Raw genomic sequence first — 19,580 nt, 5'->3', positions numbered from 1 at the left:
TCTTGAGATTTACCGTTACATATTCAAAGACTAACACAAAATGTAAATTACCATTAGCAGTAGTGTCAAAAACATAAAATATCTAAGAATTAATGTAACAAAAGGTAATGTAAGACCTCCATGTTGAAAACTAGAAATCTCAACTAGATCTTAGGTAATTTAACAAGCACAAATTCCAAATTTGATTCCAAAATTGATAAAGAAATGCAAAGAGCCAAGATTCTCTTGAAGAAAACAAAATAAAACGAAGCTCAGGGGAGAGGACTTGCTCTACCATCTATCAAGACTTCTTATTTAGATACAGTAATTGAAACAGTTTGGTATCTACACAAAGACAGACGAACCAGTGGGATGGAATAGTTCAGAAACAGACCTACTCAAATACACACATCTGACTTGGGATGGCACTGTGGAGCAGGCAGGAAATAGGCTTAAAAGAAGCACTAAACATTTAAAAAATATTAAATTAAGGATTTATGTTCATTAAAAACACCATTTAAAGAATGAAAGGGAAGTTATGGAACAAGAGAAGTTTTTTCAGTGTAGATAATTGACAAAGAGCTTGCATTCAGAATATAAAGGATTATAAAACAACTTTTATATAAAACAATATAAAGGAAGACAAACAACCCAGGAGAAAATTGGGCAAGAGCCTTGAACAATTATACAAGAGGAAGTCTGAAAGGCTAGTAAACATATGAAAAGGTACTCACCCTCATCAGCAATTGGGGAAATTCAAGTTAAAAACCCCAGGAGAATGGTTAAAATTTAAAAGCTGACAATGTCAATTGTAGGCTGAAATATAGAGCAATAGGACTCTGAGGGATTGCTGTTGGCAGTGTAAATTGGTGCAAACACCTCTGAAGACAATTTGGAGTTACCTAAGAATGTTGAATACCTGCAGACTATGGCCCAGCAATGTACTTCTAAGAAAATGTGTGCCTGTGTGCACTGCGAGACAAGTGTAAAAATGTTGATGGCATAATTTGTAGTAGCCCCTGGGATTTGGGTGTTCATGAACCCAAATGTTCATACATAGCAGAATGAATAAATAAATAATGTTCTCTGCATGTGATAGAATTCTATACCACAATGAAAATGACTGAACTACAGTTTCACATAAGAATATAATTGACTCTCAAACACAGGTTAAGCAAAAAAAGCTGGTCACCGAAGAATATATACTGTATAATTCCATGTATATAAAATTCAAGTAGGGCAAAACTAAACAACATTTAGAGATTCATACTTAGGTGGTTAAACAAAGAAAAGGAAGTGACTATATTAAAATCAGAGAAATGGTTACCTTTGTGGTGAGATAGTTGTGATGGGAAAGAGTATTGGGGATTTTTTGGGGTATTAACAAGCTTCTATTTCTGGAGAGTAGTTAAATAGTTGAGTTTTATAACAATTTGTTAAGTTGTACAACTGTGTTTCTACCTCTCATTATTTTTTTTAAGTTACATCCTATGTTTATAACAGCATATTACTCTAACAAATTAAAAGGATCAAATGCCTTAGGACTTTCTTAACTGCAAACAGCAGAAAACACAACCTGACTGTCTAAGCAAAAAAAGGTAATTTATTGATGAATGTAGTTAAAGAACAGGAGGTGGACATGCTGGCTTTGGATGGGGCTTAGAACAGGACTGATACACTGGGACCAGATCCTGGTTTCTTTTTATGTTCTTTTACCTGCTTTGAGTCATTTTCAAGTTCTTACCTTTTAGATCCAAGATGACTCCCTGTAGTCCCTGAAATTGTAAGATTCCTTTTTTAGATTAAGCAGGAAAGAGAAACTTTGTTCTTTCAATAGTTGAATCCAAAGCTCTGGTGTTGAGTGTTGCCCTGATTCTCAGGTCATGGGTCCTTCTCTGGACTAACCATGTTGGGAGATAGGATAAACTGATTAATACACCAATAGACTACATGGCTAGAATGTTCAAGATTGTATTAAAAAGGGAATAATGGGTATGGGGAAGCAACTAACAAATGCCTATGACAATATCCATTTTATTCAGCTGAATATCATCATGCAGCACACAATTTTGTATTACTACCCATCCCAATCTCAATCAGAATCAATACAGATAAAGTGAGTGGGATAGAGGTCCACCAGAAGAGCTTAAATCTAAAAACAATGGCAACAATACATTTTCCTTACCTTGCTGATATGTTAGAGATTCAAAACAGGCACAAGCACTCAGATTGATTAAAAGCAAAGCTGTTTTGTAAGGTATAACAACTTAAGGCAATGAGTGAAACTTGCCTGGGTCTTGGGTTAGGAAAAAAGTTACCTGTAAAACATATTTCAGGGAGAACTGTGATAGTAAATGGTAAAAGTAGTAGGGAATTAGTAAAAGATTAGGGAATTATAATTCATTTTCTTAGGTGTGGTAAGGTCATTTGATAATATTAGAGAAAGCTTCAGAAGAGGCAGGCTGGAGTACTGAGGGGTGCAGTGTGTTGATGTCTGCAACTTATTCTCAAAGAGCTTAACACACAACACACACGTATAAAGCAAATATTTAAAACTTTAACAATTGTTGAATCTAGATGGTGAGTATATGAGTGATGATTGCAATTAAAAAAATCTTATGTATCTTTGAAACTCTTTAAGATAAAAAAATTGGGGAAATAAAAAATATTTTGGGGAAAATCCGAAAAATCCAAACCAAACAATGTATTTTTTCCTTTTGTCTCAGGCATTAGGTCTAAAGGAAGAAGAAAAAGATAACTTTAGGGGCAAATTTAGGAACACCTGGGTGGTTCAGTTGGTTAAACATCTGCCTTTGGCGCAGGTCAGGATCCCAGGGTCCTCGGATTGAGCCCTGGGGACTCCCAGCTCAGCAGGGAGTCTGCTTTTCCCTCTGCCCCTTCCTCTGCTTGTGCTCTTTCTCTCTCAAATAAGTAAATAAAATCTTTTTTAAAAAGATAAATTTAGGGCAGCCCGGGTGGCTCAGTGGTTTAGCGCCACCTTCGGCCCAGGGCCTGATCCTGGAAACCCGGGATGGAGTCCCACGTCCGGCTCCCTGCATGGGCCTACTTCTCCCTCTGCCTGTATCTCTGCCTCTCTCTCTCTATCTCTCTCTCTCTCTCTCACTCGCTCTGTCTCTCATGAGTAAATAAATAAAATCTTTAAAATAAAAAGATAATTTTTTAATTAAAACTATATAAGTTCTATTGCTTTTCCAATTATCCATGAAAAATATTTATTTGCACCAATTGTGTGTATGTATTTCTTATTGTTTAAAGGAAATTATAATTTTATCTCTGATTTTAGTACAGAATAAGTGTTGCTGGGACGCCTGGGTGGCTCAGTGGTTGGGTGTCTGCCTTTGGCCCAGGGCGTGATCCTGAGTCTCGGGATCGAGTCCCATGTCGGGCTCCCTGTGTGGAGCCTACTTCTTCTGCCTGTGTCTCTGCCTCTCTGTGTGTGTCTCTCACTAATAAATAAATTTTAAAAAATCTTTTTTTTTTTTTAATTTTTATTTATTTATGATAGTCACAGAGAGATATAGAGAGAGGCAGAGACACAGGCAGAGGGAGAAGCAGGCTCCATGCACCGGGAGCCCGACGTGGGATTCGATCCCGGGTCTCCAGGATTGCGCCCTGGGCCAAAGGCAGGCGCCAAACCGCTGCGCCACCCAGGGATCCCAATTTTAAAAAATCTTAAAAAAAAAATGTTGCCAATCAGATACCAAAGACAGAGGGAATAACATATATTGAGGACTTATTTTGTACCAGGAATACTAGCATATATTGTTTTATTTATTTTTTATTATAATCCTGTAAAATAGATACTGTCATTATCCCTATTTTACAGAGGACAAATGGAGATGTTTGTAAATTATGAACATTTGGCACAGGGTCCCATATTTAACAGGTAGGGGTATCTGAATCTAAGAGAGTTCTTTCCTCATATACTGCTGGTGGGAATGTAAAATGGAGCAGCCACTTTGGAAAACAGGTAAACACAGAGTTACTATACGACCAGGTAATTCAATTCTATTCTAAGTATATACTCAAGACACATGAAAACATGTGTCTACACAAAAGTTTGTATATGATACTAATGATTATAGTAGCACTATTCATAAGAGCCAAAATATGGAAACCACCCAAATATCTATCAACTGATGAATGGCTAGACAAAATGTGATATAGCCATACAAAGGAATGTTATTTGGCAATATAAAGAAATTAAATAACTCTCCATGCTACAACATGGAGGGACCTCGAAAACATGTTGCTAAGGGAAATAAGGCAGACAGAAAAGACCACATCTTGTATGACTTAATTTATATAAAATGTCCAGAATAAGCAAATCTGTAAGACACAGAAGGATTAGCAGGTGCCTAAGGCTGGAGGGAAAGAGAGTTTTTGTATTTTGGGTTTTTTTTTTGGAAAGGAGGTGGTGATGAAAATGTACTAAGTTGATTGCGTGATGGTTTCACAACTCTACGATAATCTACTAAAAAGCACTAAGTTGCACACTTTAGAAGTGTATCGTGTGGTATATGAATTCTATTTCAATTATATCTAAAAAAGAGTTAATTTCTCTTTACTGAACCATGTTGCCTAAGACTACAGTTTTCCTCTTAGAATTGACTTTCAAAATCAAATCATGAGGGTAGTCAGGTTGAATTAAATTTTATATATCATTTAGACTCTTCTACTCAAGAAAGTTAATTATTTTGGAATTAGAGAAAACCTCATGGTGCCCATAGGAATAAAATGAGTAAATACATTGAATATATGATAAGCCTCCTTTCCCCTGTATTTCTAGTGTTGGTTATCTGAGTTTTTTGGATTTGGGCCCCATTACCTGAAGTCTGTTATATGAGCTCTTTTTTTTTAAATTTAATTTTTTAAAATTTTTATTTATGATAGTTACACGGAGAGAGAGAGGCAGAGACACAGGCAGAGGGAGAAGCAGGCTCCATGCACCGGGAAACTGACGTGGGATTCGATCCCAGGTCTCCAGGATCGCACCCTGGGCCAAAGGCAGGCACCAAACCGCTGCGCCACCCAGGGATCCCTGTTATATGAGCTCTTATCTCTGGATCCAGAAGGCATAGTGAATTGGCTATCAATTATCTGCAGATTTGCAACAGAGGACAATTTCTATGGGATTATTAGCAGTAGTTTTTTTTTTTTTTTAAGATTTTATTTATTTATTCATAGAGACAGAGACAGAGAGAGAGAGGCAGAGACACAGGCAGAGGGAGAAGCAGGCACCATACAGAGAGCCTGACGTGGGACTCGATCCGGGATCTCCAGGATCACGCCCCGGGCTGCAGGCGGCGCTAAACCGCTGCGCCACCAGGGCTGCCCAATAGTTGGTTTTGTAAGGCATTCAAGCATTAGTCTTTTGGAATAACTAGGGCTGTAACAAACATGCACTTTTCCAAACTTAGAGAACAGGAGAATAACCTTTGGAGTCCTAAACAGTCTCCCACCATCATACACATTCCACTTCTTTCCTTCTAGCCCTGAAGATAATTCCTTTTATGGCCAGGTTGTAGCATTTGGGCATTTTCTTAAGCCTGGTTCCAGGTACTTACAAGTTTTACTCTTGACCTTTGCTGTTTTGGGTGAGTTGGGTGCTTGGGTGCCTCTAGCAAGTCGTTTCTACACTGTGCTTTTTATTTGGGCCATCTTCGGCAATCTTCTCTATAGCCCCACCCCCAGTTCTTCTCTCTGTTTTTTTTTTTCTTTCTAGTTTTATTCAGTTACCTGCATCTGGCAATGTGGAGCTTTCCCAAAACTGGATTAGCAGCAATATAATAGCAGTAACCCTTTCATTACCAGAGTAATTTTCTTTACTTGTTTTGAGCTTTAGCATTTATAGGCAGCTACTGTAAAATTCAAAGGTGAAAAAGACATGTGATTTTTTCCTGCTTTTACAAGTCTGGAGTACTTATTATTAGTGAGGGTTATAGGATTTTGAAGCCTTTTTTTTTTCCTTTAAAAAAGGAAACTTGAGAGCTGAGGTAAGCTTCTCCTCCATTTAAACAAAACATAAATCTGGTAACAATATTAAAGGAAAATTTCAAGATTCTGCAATTTACCCTAAAAGAATAAATAAAACCAATTAGAATTTAAGGTTATATAGATTTTGACTTTTTGCAATGTTTCTGACCTTACATTTTTTTGCCTGAGTCAGTAGTAAGGTTGTTAAAATGAGGAGGAAACCAAAGAATAAGGCTTTGCTTTCTTGGGCACTTTTCTATTCTAGTCATTAGTCATGTGGCCTCTGTAATTTCTTACCAGACTATATATAAAAAGACTCATAAAACTGCTGCTCTATCATGTATCAGGCTTGGTTATTCCAAAGTAGTCTAAGGCACCAGGATGAAAGGTGTCTATGGAAAGTTATGAACACACTTCCCAGAAATTTTTAAAACTTCATTTCGATAGAGCTGTCAAACTAGTGGAAAGAAAGTTCCTCTAAATCTGACTGAATGATACGTCCAGGAATTATATTTGCTAAAGGTGGAGCTTGCTTTTACAATTTTAGCAAGATAGGAAGGTTGTGAGGACTTGGAGGTCTACTATTTAAAGTACAGAAGACAGACTTGAATTTCCAAGGGGGGCCCCCAACACAGAAATCTAGACTGGAGTAGGTTAATTTCTCTGGTGCATGCAGAAGTGGAGGTTTCACAATTCCAGGATGATCTAGTATAGTTGCAACATCTTACCTACTACTGGGTGTGTATTTTCTGTGTACATACTGCGCTGCCAACATCAAAGGCCAGACTGGTTTCTAGTAGCGACTGGATCTCCATCTCCAGGAACTCACCAAAGACACAGCAAGGAACAGTGTAGGGTTTTTGTTGTTGTTGTTTGTTTTTGTTTTTTCTCCCCGGGGAAAAAGGAGGCAGATGGGGTGAGGGATTTGTGGAGAGTCGTGAGGCCCTAGAAAAACTGGGGAATGAGGAGTCCAGCAAAGCTCAGAAGCCTACCAACATTCTTGTTTTGTTCTGCGCACACGCGACGTGCCTCAGGCTTTGTTTGGGGAAGTGGGGAACAGTTTCTGCCCTAAAAGATGTTAACATTTAGGGTAGGAAGGCTGGTCAGTTGGGGAGAAAACAACCGAGCCTCCTTGACCTTGGGAACGGGGTGTATACACTGATCTCTGTTTTGACCCTTGAACCAAACGAAACAAATACCATTTAATTTCATACAATAAAATTCCTTGAACAAATTCTTTAAACCAAGGGGCGGAAATTTAAAATCAAGGGATAACCCGTGAACGTCTTCACTGATGCATCCACTCACTTATTCGACAGAGGCGTTAGGAGCCCCAGTTGTGTGCTAGGCATTGCTGAGCCATCTCAGACTTGGTTCCCGACGCCATGGAGTTGACAGTCGAGTCCAGTCAGCGAGGGAGTTAAAAAAAATTCCGGCATCGTTGCTACTGCGGTTGCACCGTGAGGATCAGCCCCTCCAGTCCTCCCACGTGGTCCCGGCAGGTGAGTGTGGGTGCGAGCGCGTGCGGCTCCGGGTGTCGGGGGAGTGTGAGAGCACACGTGTGTCAGAATGGCGCGTGTCACAGTGCGCGTGCAGGTGTCGGCGTGGTACGCGTCTCCATAGCTGCCTGAGCCCGGCCGCGTGGGCCGCGTGTCTCCCGCCCACGTACCGGAGGCGGCGCGGGAAGCCCCGGGCCGGTGCGATTGTGAGTGAGCGCGGGAGCGCGCGCCGGCGTGTGCGCGTGCGCGTGCGGCGTCGGGGTCGGGGGCGGGGCGCGCGGCGCGCGCAGGCGCAGAGCGCGAGAGCGGACCGCGGCCGCCGCAGAGCGCCGGGGGCGGGAGGAGCGAGCGCAGTAGGCCATGGCTGCCGCCGGCTGCTGAGGGGCTCGGCCCGCAGCGCCTGCTGCCGCGGACGATGGTGACCGCACGGGTCGGGCCGCTGCCGCCGCCGCTGCCGCCGCCTCCCAAGACGCTGCAACCAAGGCCCGGCGCGGAAGAACCGCCGCTGTGAGCCGCGCCGCCCCGGCCCCCGCCGCCACCGCCGCCGCCCGAGGAGAACGGGAGGGCGGGCGAGAGAGCCGGGGAGTTGCGGAGTCCGCCTGCCCGCCGGCGGCTCGCTCCCGGGGAGGGAGGCCACAGCCGAGGTGACCGAGCCGTCCGCGCCGCCGGCCCCCCGGCCCCCCGGCCCCCCGGCCCGGTCTGGTCGCGGCGCGTCCCCGCCCCCCTCCCCTCTCCTCCCCCTCCCCTCCCCTCCCCTCCCCTCCCCCTCCCCTCCTCCCGCCGCCCTTCCCCCAGCCCTCCGCCCGCTCCTTCCTCTTCTCCCCCTTCGCCCCTGCCCGGGTTCGTCTCCCTACTTCCTCCCGGCGTCGGCGACGTGCCCGCCGCGCCCCCTCCCCGCCGGCCCTCTCCCACTCTGTGCTCGGCTCCCGGACCCCCCCGAGGCCCCTCCGCCAGCCCCCGCGCGCTGGGCGCCGCCTTCCCGACTCCCCACCCTCCTGGAGGCATCCCTCACCTCCCCGCGGCGTCCCAGCGATGCCCCCTCTCAGCTCTGCCCCATCGCCTCCCAGGACCCCGTTTCGAGGCTGTGTCTAAGCCCCTTCGGGAGCTGCCTCTTTCCTAGCTGCTGCTTCCCAGCTCCTTTTTTGCAGTTCCACTTCCAACTTTCCCTCTTTTGCGTCTTTGTCCACTTTGCTTCCAAGCTTTCCCTCCCATTTTTCTTTTGACTTCTCCTCCTTTGGTCCACGCAGGCCCCAAACTCAGTCTCCTCCTTCCTCCTCCTATGCGGTTTGAGGGTGTTTGGGGGCGCAGAGAGGCCTGCCAAGCCATCCTTCGAGTGGGGGCCCATTTGCTCTCCATCCCATCTGTCCTTTTTTACCGTGAGAGCGCTCCCCATCCCTTCCTTTTTGTCCCCATCGTTTCCTCTCTCGCCTGCCATCCCTTCTCCAGCCTACTCCTGTTCTGCTTTTTCTACCCGAGACCCTTGCCCTCCCTTTAGGAAGGAGTCCCCTTCCTGCTCGGGGATGATGAACTTCTCCCGCATCTTTCTTTGGAAGCTTTTTGTTTGGTGCGTGGCGCCGCGGGACCAGCACCCTTGGCCAGACAAGAGGGGAGCTCCCTGGCACGGGCCTCTCTACTGGCAGAGTTTTTGCGAACGTAATCCCCTAGCCCCGCGGCGGCAGCGGCCCTGCTGCTGCGCTGCCTGCTTTGCGTCGAGCTGGGTTGGGGTTACTATAGTTCAAACGCAGCTGAGATCAGCAGGCGGGGTGGGGGAGGAGGTGCCGGGAGAGAGGAAGGGGGCTTTGCAGTGAGAAGGCATCAAAGATTAATGGATGGCTTTGCATCGCAGTCTGCAGTAAACAGGAAACTAGTTTGAAAGGAAAGGAGAGGACTGCGTGTCTTTTTATTTTTTAAAATACGGACCGTGCCGTTCTACTGAATCTTGAATCATGCCCAAAGGATGAGCTGTCGGTGCTGCAGTCGTGACCCAGGCTGAGGGCCCAATGGCAGAGAGAGCAGTTTTTATCCCCTCAAGTGTTGAAAGATGGTCCGGTTATTCAGAGTGGACTCCATGTCTTTGCCACTTTGGAGATATCGAGAAACCACAGAATTGCTAGTAGTTTATGTGGAAATCATACATGCAAAGTTAGCTAGGAATAGTGTGGGAGTGGGGAGGACCAGCTATATTTAAAACATGTGCCAATGCTTATGTAAGAAATGCGTTCTCCTCCCGGGTATCTCAGTTTTGAGCTGAGTTTACCTACGATTTTAGGTTCTAGTTTTGTCTCTGATATTTGCAGGGCTCACCGTCCTAACATATGGACAGCCAGAAAACCTTTCTAGATATCGGTTTTAGCCCATGGTGGAATTTTTTTCCCCATTGGATTGGACAAAGAAAAAATGATGATTTTTAAATTTTGGTGGGAGAAAAAAGTGTAGAAAGTTTCAGCCTTAAATTTTCTATTGTACTGAATTTAAAATTTGATCATACAACTTTCTGATTTTTGCCTTTTTTTTTTTTTAAGGCGTTTTATCTAGATGTGAATACCCTTCTTTTTTTTTTTTGTAAGATCAGATTTTGTGTTTCTTAACATAATTTTTCAACAAACTATGACTTAAAGAAGTGTATGATTTCTGAATTGTTCAGGATGATTTGTTTGATTTCTTCATATTCAAAACCCAAAATGCAGTGTTTTCAGGAATGTGTAGAATGAGACTCCTGTGTTTCCTAACCCACAAATATGAATGGTGAACTGTGCAACGTTATACTTGTACAGGACATTACTGTGTAAGTGGTGCTTGCTGCTTCCAAGTCTGGGAAAGTCATTTAATGAAATCATTGTGGTCCCTGTTTTTGGTTAGCATTTGTTGAGTCTTTTTTTGCTGTTTTTGGAAAGGTTTTTTTTAAAAGCTGTTCCACTGTGTAAAACATCTTTAAGTTTGAGTCACATTTAGTTTATATTACTTGCTGAGACATAGTTTTTGCATATTACTTTCCAAGTTCTTCTAACGTATCAAGGAGGCAATATAAAAATCTTTCATGGGAAAAAAAAATCTTTCATGGAGGAGAAAATTTGTGTAACTGTACAAGGCAGGAAATAACGTATATTTGGCTTTAGGAGAGTAAGGACTTTAAATTTTCGTTCAGTTCCTCTGCTTATTTGTGAGGATTATTTGATACTGTTTTGATTTTAAGAGAATTTTAAGCTTCCTCTGACTTGGAATATGCTCATTAGCTCTGATAATAAATCTCAGAAAAAGATAAGTTAGGCTTGAACCAAGCATCATAGAAGTATAATAATCTTTTTCCCCCAGGAGATGAATCTCCACTTTTACTTCATGCTTTTAATAGTGTGGTTTGGCAAACATGAGTGATTCAGTGATTTTACTTTATTTATTTTTTTAAAGATTTATCTTATTTATTAGAGCTGAGCAGAGGGGCAGAGGAAGAGGCAGAGAGAGAATCTGAAGCAGACTCCCCATGGAGTGGGGAACCCTGAGACAAGGCTCCATGCTGGGCTCCATCTCAGAGTCCTGAGATCATGACCTGAGCCAAAACAAAGAGTCAGACACTTAACCAACTGAGCCACTCAGGCGCCCTATTTCAGTGATTTTAAACAAGATAAATGTTTCCACATTTTGTTTAGACGATATTTTAAATTGTGTGTGGTGCCAGATTGTAGCGTGCAGTATTTATTTGTGATGGTGATCACCCAATCATGTGGTACTTACACTTTAGGAAGATTCAAGATTATCAAGTTTTAGCCGGGGGGGGGGGGGGGGGGGTGTTAATTTTTTTCCCCACAGCTTTTGTGGGTAGCATTTTAGATTTTTTTTTTTTTAAGTAGGCTCAATGTCTAATGTGGGGCTTGAACTCACGACCCTGAAATCGAGACTTGAGCTGAAATCCTGTGGGATGCTTAATCGACTGAGACTGAGCCACCCAGGTGCCCTTTGTAGGTACCATTTTAGATTTGGTTTTCCATATATTGAATTTGTCCAAATACAGGGCCTGCTTGCTAATGACTTGCTAAAATACCACTCACATACAGAAATAAATGTTTACTGAACAGTAGAATTTTTTTTTTTTTAAGATTTTATTTATTCATGAGAGATACACAGAGAGAGAGTGAGAGAGAGAGAGGCAGAGAGAGAAGCAGGCTCCATGCAGGGAGCTGGATGTGGGACTCCAGGATCACGCCCTGGGCAGAAGGCAGGGGCTCAACTGCTGAGCCACCCAGGAGTCCCTAGAGTTGTTATTAAGTGGGCATATTTCATTGTATCCAAGGTCCTTCTTAATTCAGACATTTGAATCTTGGGTTTACTATGAAGTAGAATTTGGGGATCGTCTTGGATATTCTTTTGTATTGAGAGCTATAGGAACTCAAGACCTTTTTTGTTATGTTTTGTTCCATTTGTGAGGTGGAATGGTGGTAATTGAGAAAGAATTTGTACCCTCCTGCTAATGGCCCTCTTTTGTAATAGAATAATCTTCCATAAAAATTAGGGAGGTCCCACCCTGTCCTGCTAAGCTGTCCAGATGTTGATTTCTGATGCAGGATTGGTTGTTTACATTTTTTTTCTTGACCCTTTTGAGAGTTACAAAAAATGGTGAACAAGTGGATACATTTAAAAATAGCAAAATATTTTTAAAAAGAGGAAGGCTCCTAGTCAGATGAAATAAAAATGGACCACAAGTATTAACTCAGTAGCAGTACCTGCAAAAACAATAGAGATTTATATTGGATTCTACATTATAGGAAGAGTGTTAACTTTTTTCCATTATAATATAAAGCCTCTTGGTGATATTATCTCAGTCTGTGATAATTTTCACGCATGACTGGTGGCTTGTGAGAAAAACCTATTCATGTACTTTGAAATAAACCAAACTGTTATTTATTTGACCGCCTGAGTGAGTAGTTAGGTTTTGTATATTTCCTTAAGTCATATAGATAGCTTAGATGTATTAACACTTTCTACAAGGAATTTCTTTTTTTAGGTCCCAATTATGGGTATTTTACAACATTTGGCAAACAGTAAAAGAAGGAATAAAAATCCCCTTGGCCTTACTGTGATATTTTGGTGTATTTCTTCTTAAGATTTTAAAGAAATTTAATAATATCATGAGCTGTGAGAAATTGAGGTTCCTGAATGCTGCAATTTACAATAAATGTCAATTATAGAGTTTTTATCTTTCACTGTTCTTTTCCCCGTAGGACACAACTACGTGGTTAGGATTCTTTCACAGTGTTTATTATGTAGGAAAAATTTTAAAGTGGTTTTGTTTATTTAAAGTAATTAGAATTTAGTATTTATTTATGAAAATGTTAACTCTGCAGTCTTAGGTTATATCACTTTTGAGTAATGAGAATGATATATGATAACTCAATGATCGATACAATGGATCAGTTTTTCAGTGATTGAGAAACTTAAAATAATGGTTTGTCAAGTTGAGCTCCTTTTTTGTTTTTTAACTGAGCTAGAAGCTATGAAAATTAGGGTAAAATGGAAATACTGACAAATATTTAACCGTAGCATAGCAATCTGTCACTGTAATTTTCTTCAGAAATAAATGTTTTCATTTGTCCTGTAATGTCTGAAATTACTGCCAAAGCTGGAAATATGTTTAGCTTTCTCAGCAAAATTCTGAAAAGGATATTGTTAGAGCCAACAATCCAGAATTATCATTACTCTTAAAATTGTCTTTAACCCACTTCTGTTTACCTTATTCTCATAATTCCTTGGATTAATTTAAAGCTCTATCATATAAAGCAGTGTTTCATAGAATAGTCCTTTTAAATAATAAATTGTTCTGGAGATCTTTCATTTCCTTCCTTTTTATTTATTTATTTTTTTTTAATTCTGTTCCTACAACTCATCAATAGCTGAGCAAAGACCGGGGCTGCAGACTCCAATGCCTTTTTCCCTGTGCCAGCATATCTGTGAATCACAGGAAGAATTTGATGAGCATTATTTCCCCACTTTGAAGGCAGATTATGAGAATTTCAGATGGAGAGTTTAACTTTAATGGTTCAAGGAAACAGTATTGCAAACCATGTTTTATTTACCTGTATCATGAGTTCTCTGAATTATATATATATCATGTAAATTCAGTACTTCAATTCTGGTTGTAAGCAGTAAGGAAAAGGATACACTGTGAGATGCTGCAAACTAAATGTGCAGTTACCAAATTTTTATTGAATAGCTTAGGCTTTTTCCTATAATAACCACTTAAAATTTACTCTTTTTTAAGAGCTACATAAATCTCAGTTTTATAGGAGTGAATTTTTTCTTTCAAGTTAATTGGATAAAAGCTATAGTATTATTAGGGTGTTTTATTGCTAGTGCCTAGAGTTGGAGTTAAGCTTTTTAAAAATAAATTTGAGGCCTTAATACTGATTCAGTTTGGGAAGACCTGAAAGAGTCAATGTGAAAACTCAATACAAGGATTATTTCATGAATAGAATATCTGGAAGTAGTAGTTGTGGCTAAAGAGTTATAAATTGTTACGTAGTTTTTGTATAGTATGTGACCATCCATTAGATTCATAGGATACCTAAAAGCTATTTGAGGTGACTTATTTTTATCTGTTATGTCTCCTGAACTTTAGGTCTGCTTCAAGAAAAAACATGGCTGCAAAGGAAAAACTAGAGGCAGTGTTAAATGTGGCCCTGAGGGTGCCAAGCATCATGCTGTTGGATGTCCTGTACAGATGGGATGTCAGCTCTTTCTTCCAGCAGATCCAAAGAAGTAGCCTCAGTAACAACCCTCTTTTCCAGTATAAGTATTTGGCTCTTAATATGCATTATGTAGGTAAGTGTCTGCATTACCTTTTCTTTTCTTTTTTTCTTTTTTTTTTTTTTAGAGAGAGGGAGCGAGAGAGCACACGTGTGGAGTTGGGGAGAGGGAGAGAGAGCATCTTAAGCAGGCTCCACACTCCTTGTAAGGCTCTATCTCATGACCCTGAGATCATGACCTGAGGGGAAATCAAGAGTCAGACACTTTACTGACTGAGCCACAGAGCACCCGTACATTACCTTATCTAATATTTTAGTGAGCATTCTGATTTATGTCTTTGTATGTTTTTGAATTTGAGTAAAATGAGATTTGGTTACATTGAGATGACAGTGATACAGTCATTGATGAATGTTTATGAATATGATTTGTAGTGTAATTTGTCTTACCATTGCACATGAGTTATTAAGGCTAGAGGAAAACAGTGTTGGATTTATTTTACTGGATGAAACTAGAAGGAAGAAGGAAACGTTTTAGATTTTAATATGATAAAATGTAAATAATGGAAACTACCTTTCCAGACATTTAGCCTGTTCTAATTTGCCTGCTTTGGGTTTTGTTAGTAATTCAGAAAGCTTTTTATTTATTTATTTATTTAAAAGGTTTTATTTATTCATGAGAGACAGAGAGAGGCAGAGGCATAGGCAGAGGGAGAAGCAAGCCTCCCCGTGGGTACCCCGATGTGGGACTTGATCCCAGACCCCTGGGATCATACCCTGAGCCAAAGGCAGACACACTCAACTTCTGAGCCACCCAGGTGCCCTTCAGAAAGCGTTTTAAATGTGACATTCTTTATTGAACATTAACATCAGTTGAACATAAGGCATTTCAGTTACATACGTTGGAAATGACATTTATAATATTAAAAAATATTCCTTGAAATATAAATGATATGATTTGGCATTAGCAGTAAATGTAATGTTAAAGAAATTAAAGGTTAAAAAGGTTAAGTGGTTAAAGAAAATAAAGTTGAGAAATAAAGGCAGTAGGGGCACCTGACTGGCTCAATCAGTAGAGCATGTGACTCTTGATATCAAGATTGTGAGTTCAAGCCCCCTGCCTTCGGTGCAGAGATTACTTAAAATAACCTTAGAAAAAAGAAAAGAAAAAAAAGAAATACAGGCAGGAAACATAAAAATTCATCTAGAATGAAAGTCATAATCCTTAATTTTTAGGTTAATTTTTTATATGTAATATTAGCAATAATATATTTTAATTTGACATTGCTGTTGCATAATTCAAGATGTGGTTTAAATAATGTACTATAGTGATTTAATAATATTTTTATTATTAGAATCACCCATCCAAGTATATGTTTTATAAAATTGTGAAGGGTTTGTCCTGTTTCTGTGATATTTATTTTTATTGATAGGAGGACTTTTGGATTCCAAAGCTTAGCCCTGAAAACCCCTTGCAGCTCTGAGAGATTTCCAAGTAAGCCATTGTAGAAAGAAGTGTGGTATAGTAGAAAAGGCAACACACTAGAAGCAGAACATTTGGGTACAATAAATTCATCTCTCTTACGTGGCACCACCTTGGGAAATTCTGTGAAATGAGAAGGTTCTTTTATGCTGCAAAACACTGTAATTCTCAGCCCTTTATTAAAGGGTTTGTATGTTAGCCAATTTATGGAAAATAATTCTAGTCTGTTATAGATGGGCAATTGGGTACTTGGCTTAGATTTTTAGCTTAATCAGCAAAGTAATTCATATTGTGATTTAAAAAATGTGCTTACCACATATATTATTTCTGAATAGATTGAAATATTTATTTTAAAACAGCTGCTAATAATCAGAAACATTAATTTTAGAAATTGAATGGATTCAAGTACTTTGAAGTTCATACTCTGGCTTATAACTTTAGGAACTCAATTGAGCCTTCTTAAATACACTTATATGCAATGGTAGTAAAGTCAGTGATTACACGAGTAGACATTCTCAGCGTGAACATTTTTTTTGGTTAGAGTAACTTCTGTGACAAAGTATTTAGGTAGTGTTTACAAAATTCCACCCCTAAATATTCTTACTTTTTAAAAAATTAGTGATGTATTTATACACTTGTTTATGTTAAGAAATCAAAACTTGGGGCGCCTAGGTGGCTCAGTTGGTTAAGCATCTTCCTTTAGCTTAGGTCGAGATCTCAGGGTCCTGGGATGGAGCCCTGCATCAAGCTCCCTGCTCAGTGGGGAGCCTGCTTCTCCCTCCGCCTGCCGCTCCTTCTGCTTGTGCTCTCTCTCTCTCTCTCTTTGTTATTATGTAAATAAATAAAGTCTTAAAAAAAAACATAAAAAATATACAGTGAAAAGTATCTTTCTCCAGCCTCTGTTCATCATCCACTAAGTTCTCCAAGCCCCAGCAAGTAGCTTTTTTTATTTCCTTGTGAAAAATTCTAGAGATGTTTTTGTGTACATATGTCAATATAAAAGATATATTGGTAAATACATGTATATAGTTATAAATGTATGTCTTTTGTACAGATAGGAGAATATACACTATTCTCAACTTTTTAACGTAATGTTACATCACGGCCATAATTACTGCTTTTAGATGTTCATGAAATAAAGCTCTGTATGCTGGTTTTATGTTGATGCTCTCTATTATGACAAATTTTAAGATTCTGATTAAATCTTAAGGGCTCATTCTCCCCCCAGCCCTCCAGTTCTGTTTTATAGTGGCATAGTTTATTCTTGTATGGCCATACCATAATTTATTGAACTAATTACTGTTTTCGTGGACACTCTAGTTTCTTCTGCTTTTTCATTCAGTGTGGCACCAAATAATTTTTTTTTTAAAGATTTTATTTATTTATTCATGAGAGACACAGAGAGAGAGAGAGGCAGAGACACAGGTAGAGGGAGAAGCAGGCTCCATGCAGGGAGCTCGACATGGGACTCGATCCCGGGTCTCCAGGATCACACCCCGGGGCTGCCCTGAATAATTTTATATAGCTATAATTTTGACAGGTGTAAATATAACCTTAAGATAAATTATTAGAAGTGAAGTTGCTGGGTTAAAGAGTATATATATTTATAATACTGATCGATATTGCTCTCCCTAGGATTTTGCTGTTTTGTACCTCCACAGTTCTGCAGTCTTAACATTCTTATCAAACTTATATTGGCTACTCCAGTAGGTGAAAAATGGGTGTGTTCTAACTAGTTTTAATTTGTATTTCTCTTCTGAGTGAGATTGTGTTTATCCACATGTTTAAGAAAAATGTGTTTCCTCTTCTGAGATTTGTCAGTTCATGTCCCTTGCCCATTTTTCTATGGGATTTTAGCCCACTCCCCCTTTTTTCCCCCAAAGGTACATGCAAAGCTTTATTGGGGGCTACACATCAATCTGAAGGGAGACACAGAACCAACAGAGTGGTTAGGCTGGCCTCCTCTGGATTTTAGCCTTTTCTTGCTAAACTTTGTGGGAGTTTGGTATACATTAGGGAGATTAGTCCTTGTCTTGATTTGGGCTTCTGTTTTTTTGTTTTGTTTTGTTTTTTTGATATATAGATTTTTGTTTTTAATGTGGTCGAATTCTTTTTTTATAACAGAATTTTGACTCAGTTATTTTTTTTTTTAATTTTTTTTTTTAATTTTTTATTTATTTATGATAGTTCTAGAGAGAGAGAGAGGCAGAGACACAGGCGGAGGGAGAAGCAGGCTCCATGTACCGGGAGCCTGATGTGGGATTCGATCCCGGGTCTCCAGGATCGCGCCCTGGGCCAAAGGCAGGCGCCAAACCGCTGTGCCACCCAGGGATCCCCTGACTCAGTTATTAAAAAAGACTTCTCTATCATGTTTTTTTCTCCATTATTTTTGTTTTATTCTTTTATATTTACAACTCTGCTCCACTTAGGATTTTATCTGCATGTACATTGTGTTATAGGTATCTTTTTTTTCCCCCAAATAACTATCTGGTAGCCTTCATGTATTTATTAAATAGTTCAACTTTTCCTGAGTGATTATTATATAACAAATTCTCATGTCTATTTAGTTTCACTTTTTTTTTTTTAAGATTTTATTTATTCATGAGAGACGGCGAGGGGGGAGAGAGAGAGAGAGAGAGAGACAGGCAGAGGGAGAATCAGGCTCCATGCAGGGAGCGTGATGTGGGACTCAATCCTGGGTCTCCAGGATCACACCCTGGGCTGAAGGTGGCGCTAAACCGCTGAACCACCCAGGCTGCCCTTTACTTTCATTTCTGAATATTTTTTTCCCTTTTCTTTTAGTGTGTGGTCTTACTGAATACTTAGACTATATTTTACTGTCTGGACTTAATCCCTTCATTGTTTTCTTTTATTTCTTTTTCACAGTTTTTCTGATATTGTTTGCTATGTGAACTTTAGAATTACTTGGTTTAATTAGGAGGAAGAGATAGCTTAAAGATGCTAACTCTTCTCTGTGTATGAACACAGAGAGCCTCCTTATGTTCCAGATTTCTTTTGAGTCCTTCTGTAGTGTTTTAGAGTTTTCATTATATAGGTCTCGGACATTCATTGTTAAGTTCTATTCCTAGGTATTATATATCTTTTATTACATTTGTGGTTTTTTTCCCCCTTTATATCCTTTGTTACTAAGAGCTCAAAAATCAAGGTAGGGTGTGGTTAAAGTTCATGTTTATGGAATATGTTCCTTCAAATTGAGAAGCTTTCCAGTGTGGGTTCTGTCTGAGGACAGCAAAAAGAAGTGATTGTTTAAATATAACTGGTGGAATGTTAATTATACAACTGTTTAGCAAAGTGTAGTATATAAAAAGGAAAATGGAAATAATATTGAAAAGCTAAAGTGGGGCCATTTCTGAAAAGACCTGAATACATTTATTAGGTATTACATTTAATTTGGTAGATAATGATAGGCCAGTGAAGGATTTAAAGCAGGTGAGCTGCATTTTAAGATGGATTAGTGGGATCCCTGGGTGGCTCAGTGGTTTAGTGCCTGCCTTCGGCCCAGGGCGTGATCCTGGAGACCCAGGATTGAGTCCCACATCAGGCTTCCTGCATGGAACCTGCTTCTCTCATTGCCTGTGTCTCTGCCTCTCTCTCTCTATCTCTCTGTGCGTCTCTCATGAATAAATAAATAAAATCTTAAAAAAAAAATAAGATAGATTAGTGTTGTATAGGCTGCTGCATTGGGGAGGGGAAAATCCAGAGGTAAGAAGATGAGTTAGGATTTTCGGCAAGAGGTAATGACAGCCAGAACTAGCTTTGTCAAAGTTGAGAAGGGAAGAATGGGTATGACAATAATTCTGTTGGAGCTGCAGTCATTAAAATGATTAGTTACTAACCTAAAATGTAAAACTCAAGCTTCATTTGTGTCCA

General features: G+C 40.1%; 1 protein-coding gene across 1 annotated transcript in view; it reads left to right on the top strand.

Moving 5' to 3' along the window:
- The first annotated feature begins 7,814 nt into the window (after positions 1 to 7,814).
- Positions 7,815 to 19,580, top strand: part of RNF145 (ring finger protein 145) — a 58,719-nt gene continuing 46,953 nt past the window's right edge. Inside the window, exons 1-2 of the mRNA XM_041749299.1 lie at positions 7,815 to 8,119; positions 14,083 to 14,285. Coding sequence (XP_041605233.1) covers positions 14,102 to 14,285 — 184 coding nt within the window. The 5' untranslated portion in view covers positions 7,815 to 8,119; positions 14,083 to 14,101. The remainder of the gene's footprint in view (positions 8,120 to 14,082; positions 14,286 to 19,580) is intronic.

This window comes from Vulpes lagopus, chromosome 3 (genome assembly GCF_018345385.1).
Source record: "Vulpes lagopus strain Blue_001 chromosome 3, ASM1834538v1, whole genome shotgun sequence".
Taxonomy (NCBI): domain Eukaryota; kingdom Metazoa; phylum Chordata; class Mammalia; order Carnivora; family Canidae; genus Vulpes; species Vulpes lagopus.
Note: the sequence above shows the minus strand (reverse complement) of the source record. Positions and strands in the feature narration are given on the sequence as shown.